Source organism: Silurus meridionalis, chromosome 9 (assembly GCF_014805685.1).
Source record: "Silurus meridionalis isolate SWU-2019-XX chromosome 9, ASM1480568v1, whole genome shotgun sequence".
Taxonomy (NCBI): domain Eukaryota; kingdom Metazoa; phylum Chordata; class Actinopteri; order Siluriformes; family Siluridae; genus Silurus; species Silurus meridionalis.
The window spans coordinates 24,160,940-24,168,033 of record NC_060892.1 but is presented as its reverse complement, the minus strand read 5'-3'; the positions used below and the strand labels follow the sequence as shown (position 1 = coordinate 24,168,033).

Sequence of the window (7,094 nt, the reverse complement as noted above, 5' to 3'; positions counted from 1 at the left end):
TGGTTTCTCCGATTCACGAGGAAGGACGTGCAGAGCAGAACGTAAGCGTGTAATAGTTAGAGTGTGTGTATAAAGGAAGACCGCATAAAAGCAGGAGAAAAAGCACTGCCTTTGACCCATATTAAAGAGCGTCTCCGTGTCCTTCTCTCCGAAATTCACTCACTTAGATGTTATTTGCTCGGAAAAGCTTTCGCTTTTGTTTGGATGTTCAAGCGGAAGTGCTCTAAGTGATCGTTTTTCATTTCGAAAACTAATCAGCCGGTACACCAGACTGCCGGTCGTCCTGACATGAGACTTGCTCGGTAGGTAATACTCTTCGTAGCTACTCCGGAAAAAGACTGAACCCCTACAGCTTTATTTCCTTTAATGCCTTGTTTATCCGGGAACCAGTTTGCAATTATTTCCATGCATGCCAACTAATACACCCGAAACGCAAAGGCGAATTTTGCACACTAGTCCAAACTTGCAGTGAAAAACAACTTTTTTCTAAAAAATATGTATGTCGTCTTTTTCTTTCGGCTGCTCCCATTAGCGGTCGCCACAGCGGATCATCCGTCTCCATACCCCCCTGTCTTCTACATCTGCCTCTTTCAACCATCCCATTCGCTCCTAGTAACCTCCACTCTTCTGGGAAGATGTTCCACTAGAATTTGAAGAGTTCCAACTCATTCCAGAAGTGTGAAATAAATTTGAGGTCAGATCTCTAGCAGGCCACTCAAGATCTTCCAACCAATGTAAAACATATCTTCATGGAGCTGCTGTGGTTTTAAGGCAATTAGACCTCTATTTGTAGCTGCATTGAATAGGAGGGGAAAAAAAAGCTCTCACCAAAGATTTGTGCAAACAAATCTCACTTTTTATCGAAATAGAATAGTGCCGACAGCTTAGCATCACAATTGTTGACTTTACATTCAAAATTCGAAAGAAAAATACAAGAAATCAATGACATTTTCATGTTAAAAAAAAATACTTTTTGATTACCGGAATGCTGAAATACTAGAATGATCTCATAGTCAGGGCCTGTCAAAAGTTTGGAAACACTCTGAGACACTCCTTTAGTTTCTAATGCGACAAACTGGGTAAAAGGCAAAAACACAGGGGCGAGACTTGGACAGTGAAGTTGGACATGGCCTCCAACAGAAGAAATTACATAAAGTAACATGGAAAGATGTGATCAGACCAAAAGTAAAACAGACACGGAAGCTTAATGGTTTGGGGGTTGTCTTGGAGCGGGAATCTTTGGAGACCTTTTCCAGGTGAAAGAAAAACTGAACCAACATGGCTACTATTCCATTGTTTGGTTGAAGGAAACCTTCATACCTGTTAATGTTAAGATGGGCCTCATACATGTTCTCTAAACACACATTCCTATGTTGTCTGTTCAGTGTCTATAGGATCTGTATACAAGATGCACGGAATGTCTATGTCTGGGCTCAAACATCTCTGGTTACCAGGTCTTCTTACCCAATCAGGAACAGTTTTAGCGCAGGTTTTTTCCACTGTGTATTTATACTTGTCTGTTATCTGATTTCAATTGAAGGGAAACCTTTCAAAAAATAAGTTTTTTGTTCGGAGATGATAAAAATCTAACAACACCGTTACATGACATGAGCTTCCTGCGTAGAAACAAACATGCATTTGCATTTTGCATTTGAAACCATAAAAGACAGGCGTTTACAAACTTATTTAATTAATTAATTATTTAATTTCATATGTAGCCGCACTTTACAGTACTTGAGGTTTGAATGTCATGGATAAACTGTTGTGCCAGTACTGTATACTTTCAACATTCTAGATGATAAATGGAACAATAGGAGTCTGCGGATTGGACACGTGAGTGTATCCAATGACACGATCATCAAACCGCATTATTAACAACACCACTGTTTATATAATGGCCCCAAATCTTACACCAAATAAACCCTTCAATACTAATACTAATCTAATACTAGAATCCTGGAGTCATGGCACACTGGTTGGCGCAAATAGCATTGCATCTGTGCTGATATCTTGCAGTCAGTCTATCTCTCTCTCTCTATCACACACACACACACACACACACAAAACCACTTTCACACTCACTCTCTCATTCATCCATCTACTCACTCATTTTTTTTCTCTGACTCCCTCACTCATTCACTTATTGTTCCTCACACACTCACCCATTTAGTCACACACTCAGTTATTAAACCACATATTCACTTGTTCTTCCATTCAATTACACATTTATTTGTTTGATCACCAACACACTCACCCATTCAATCCCACTCACTTGTTTAATCACTTGCACACTCACAAACTCACTATCATTCACTTAAATCCTTACTTGTTCACTCAATAAAGCGCTCCCTCATTCACTTACTCGTTCAACCACACACTCAATTGTCCACTCACACACCGTTTCAACCATACACTCAATTGTCCACTCATTTACACAATCTCACTCACTCATTCAATCACACAATCTCACTCACTCATTCAATCACACATTCATTCACTTAGTCACTTGTTCAATTACTCACACACTTGCTCAATCACACTCATTCAGTCACTACATCACACTCGTTCACTCACTCACACTCATTCACTCTCTCCCTAGCAGATTCAATCTAAATAATAAAATCAGCATAGCTTTTAAGTGGATGACTGCACTGAGCCTCCTCATACACAACAATGTATTATGCAAATGCTCTAATGAAATGTTCTACTAGGTGGCAACCTGGACAATAAATAGTTTATAATCCAAACTTTTAGGCATTTTCCTGCCATTTTTAATATTAGGATCAGCAAGTATGGACATTTTTGCTCATACCTGGCAACCCTCTGCCTGCCCATACACACATTATACACTGCTAGACATTCTGACTGAAAAGGGAAACCTAATAATAAAAAAATTGGTTTGCGCTGTAATGTATCGAGGACCCCACTGTACCGGACAATATTGGATTTGAATCAGGCGCTTTGTTACCTCGTCATACAGCGTACCCAATTAGAAAGCGAACCCTCAGCACCCTTTCGGGTCGGAATCGGCCAGAAACTTTGCTTGCTTAGAAATAACCGGCAGTTTTGCTCATACAGAGCGGAAATAATCCTGGAATCCCGATTCCCACCCGCGAGGCTATGCTAGTGCATCTTGCTAAGCATGCCATTTTTTTTTCTTTTTTTTCTGGGAAACCAGCCATCCACCATCCACCAATCTGGCATGTGTTAAACATTTGTCTGCTTGGGTTTATTTCCTGTGATGCAACTGACGCGTCCTAATCTGCAAAAATGGACATGGAAAGGAGCTGATTAGCAGGATTTAAAAAAGAAAAAAAAATGAGGTCAACAAAGCTTTACAACTTGCAGTGGTGTGGTTCCTGCTCTGCCCTTCTTTCTACGGTTTCCAAAATGCGAAACCTCGAGTGGTGTAAGAGATACCATGAGTGCCAGCACTCTCAGATTTTGAATCGCGGCCTCCATCATGGGGCGGAACCAAGTGGTCCTCGATGTGGCGCTTGATTGCGAATGAAGCACGGATTTAAACCAATGTTACAATATTTGATGCTAAAACGCAGAAGGCATTAACGCGAGCTGGCTGGAATTCGTTCCAAAATGGATGAAAGAAGCAAAGGTATATTAAAGGAATGCGAATCATTCATCCGGCTAATTGTGTAGAGCTAAAGAAATGGAGGCATGGCCTAGTTTCTTCTCATTTTTTCATTCATTGGTCATTTGTCTCTTGCACACAATAGAGCAGGTTCGAAACGTGCGAAAACCCCTGTAACTCCTCAGTCGTCGGGTATAGGAGTATTGCAGTTCCCATGGTAAATGTGTACGGGGCCATGGCAACGGAAGTACAGTTGAAACACGTCGCCGTAGCCGTGCTCCCTCCACCAGGTGCACAGCTGCCGGTTCCAGCCGCAGTCGAGACGCTGGAAGAGCTCGGGATGCTCCATGCCGATCATGGTGAAGAAGTCCTGATCACCCAGGTGGCCCCGGAAGCGATATTTCTCGGTGAGTTGAGCGACGTGTTCAGGTTCGAGAAGCCGGTTGTAGAGCTCAGAACGGCGCATGGTCTCCAGGTTCAGCAGCATCACGCCGCTGTTGAAGCCGGGAAGGCCGTCTGGAGGCGGATCGCCTACGCGGGACTGGGGGTTTTCCTTGCGATATTGCCAGAAGGTGTGTCTGAGGTAAAAAAATAAAAATAAAAAAAAAGATACAATGGTGTTAAGACTATTCTTAACAGACTTTTTCTATTCCACAGGTTCGTGCCGTTTCCTCGCAGTTGGACTACAATTTGAAAAGGAAGTAAATCCAGATCATAATGCGCTCACCAGCTACTTAAACCCCAAAAATAATCTAGAATTATTATTATTATTTTTTTATCAATAACGATATTTTGCTTCAGTGTGATATTGTGCTTGTACATTAAGAACTACCGTGGACAGCTGACTCCTAAAAATTTCCCATATTCTGTGGTAGTTAATTCACAGCAGTGACAAAAATAAATCTTTTCCAATTTTTTTTTTATTGGATTTTTTCACAGAAATGAATCTTTTCCAATTATTTTTTTTTAATTGGATTTTTTTTTTTTTTTTTTTTACCTTTTCTGGGCATTTTTTTTTTACTTTTCTAAAAATGTGCATCATCTTTTGAGACATATTCATTTAATCAGTCATTTAGAATAATGAGACATTTTGGCTCTTACCACGAAAATTAATTCAGTATCAAATGCAAACGAAACAGAAGCTGCATCTGAAGTGGCATTTAGATGTATTTACACACCGTTTACACACGGTTACAAATGCATAAATAATGTTCCATGTTTTAATCATTAAACGTTAAATCCTGATATTCGAGAGTTTTCAAAAAATAAAAAAAACCTTTAAATGTGAAATTTAAACCATCATTAAGTCACTGTTAATAATTAAGTCATTGCGATTGAACCGAATTATTTAAACGTGTGATTCATTCGGGAACTAAACACTATCACGTTGCTTAAAGACGCAAAACAGTGCTGTGGCTTTGTTTGGATTTTTGTTGGGGGGTCGAAATCGAGCAAAAACATATAATGCGGTGTCTAAAACGTAACTCACTGATGCTGATTTTTGAGAAAAAATGTACTGCCCCATATCTTGAATTTTGTGATCATTCTAAATACAGGTTAATAGACTAAATCATGCACTGAAAGAACGCATTCTAAAAGTCTAGTCTACTAGACCTCATTTCATAATGTATGCTCTGTAGGTGTATTTTGCGATATACTCAAAAAAATCTAAATAACAATTATATTATTGTAGACCAAGGGTCTTCAGCCGGGGGTCCGTAGTGGTACTGCAAGGGATTTGCCAACTAAAGTTGAATCACATTTTTTTTTGATGAAAAAAATAAACATGGGTAAAAACATCAAAGCTTTAATATAAAATAAAAATAAATATATTATAATTATTAAATGCAAGTTCTATTAAAAATTAAAGCTAAAGTTCGTGCAAATATGATAGAAAAAAGAAATGCAAATCTATTAAAATGTGAACAACTTAAAAAATTGGGATTTTAATTGCAAAATATATGTTTGTTATGATGTATAAATCTTTTTGGAAGATTTCAAAATAAATGAAAATATACAGACGATGATGCGTGTACAAGAACAACACAGTTCAAATTGTCTTAACATAATATAACTAGTGTAATATAATGGGTTTTGTATTTTGCATTTTGTATCAGGGGTCCATGCCCCATGTCTCTAATCGCCTAGGGGGTCCTTGACCTGAAAAATCTTGAAGACCCCTGTCGTAAACGATATATATTATACTCGACTGCGGATATGGTGTTCAAGGGATAGCTTGGATTTTTTTTCCAAACACAATAATAAATTACAGCTAATGACAAATTTTTCGTCAACTGATCAATACAACGTGATCGCGATGCAGTTCTGTTCCAGCTGCTTTCAGGTTGTCCTGCAACTCTTTTCTAGTGACTGCTTCCTTGAATTCTGCCATAAATTCTGGCATAACTTGACTGTCTAGGGACAATAATTGCTACATACTACTGGCTATGATTGCTACATGCATGTACTCCCATACACTTTAATAATCTATAACCTGTAATTTTTCTTAAAAAATTAAATTAAAAAAATTAAAACAATTCCTCAGAATTTGATCAAACATACATTTCAATTAATACATCATTCAAGTATAAAGGTAAAAAAAAAAATATATATATATATATCTACTTTGAGACATTGTCCATTGTTAAAAGCGCTATACAAAAAGAAAGAAATACACATATATAAACAGCAAAATCATGAAAATACCAGCATGTATATTTTTGGAGTAACAAGTGTTCAAAAATCCTATTACATCGGCAGGTTTTACACATTACACCCTCTATCGACGTCAGGGCCACTCATTTATCACCAGGAAACTCGTAACAGAGCACAAAAACACAGCAACAGCCAAGATTTAAGCAGCAAATGATACTTGTTTTAGTATAAAAAGAAGATCCCTGGGCCAACCTACACGTTCGCAGGCCTCAAGGTAACACCGTTCTATTTTTTCCCATTATTAAGCTGATGTAATTGCTGTAGTCGTATCCTAACAGGTTTCCAATAGCAACTCACTGCTCAGTCAGTGTAAAGCCTATTCAATATTTTAAGGCTCTTCAGCACAAGGTCGTGTATTTCGAATTCTTTGCTATGATTAACTGAGCGGTGAACCCAAAGCGGTGTGGAGCACTTAGTGTTTAAAAGTTCACACCGTGTATCTCAATGCGCTGAATTATAGCAAACCTGTGTTTCATCTCGTATTGTTGCGAGATTGTCATGTAATGAATGCTGGACAGATGAATGGACAAGTTTAGACAGATTTTAAACAGAGGGTTACTCAAGGGCCTAAGAGTTGTGGCTTGGCGATAACGAGAGCTGAAACGCCGACCTACTTTGTGGTGCTCTGTATAAATCAAAGTCTGGTAGTGGAAATGCAAATTGGAAACAGGTGCTAATGATCAGTGCAAGAATGATTGTTAATGTAATATAAATCCAGAGAGGAATAACAAATACACAATATGGACAAAAGTTGACTGACCATAAGATTGGTATCTACATCGCATTTCAC

General features: G+C 38.5%; 1 protein-coding gene across 1 annotated transcript in view; it reads right to left on the bottom strand.

Annotated features, from left to right (window-relative positions):
* Positions 1 to 1,685: 1,685 nt before the first annotated feature.
* The window catches only part of xxylt1 (xyloside xylosyltransferase 1), a 32,487-nt gene continuing 27,078 nt past the window's right edge, over positions 1,686 to 7,094 (bottom strand). The window contains exon 5 of the mRNA XM_046858071.1: positions 1,686 to 4,167. Coding sequence (XP_046714027.1) covers positions 3,771 to 4,167 — 397 coding nt within the window. The 3' untranslated portion in view covers positions 1,686 to 3,770. The remainder of the gene's footprint in view (positions 4,168 to 7,094) is intronic.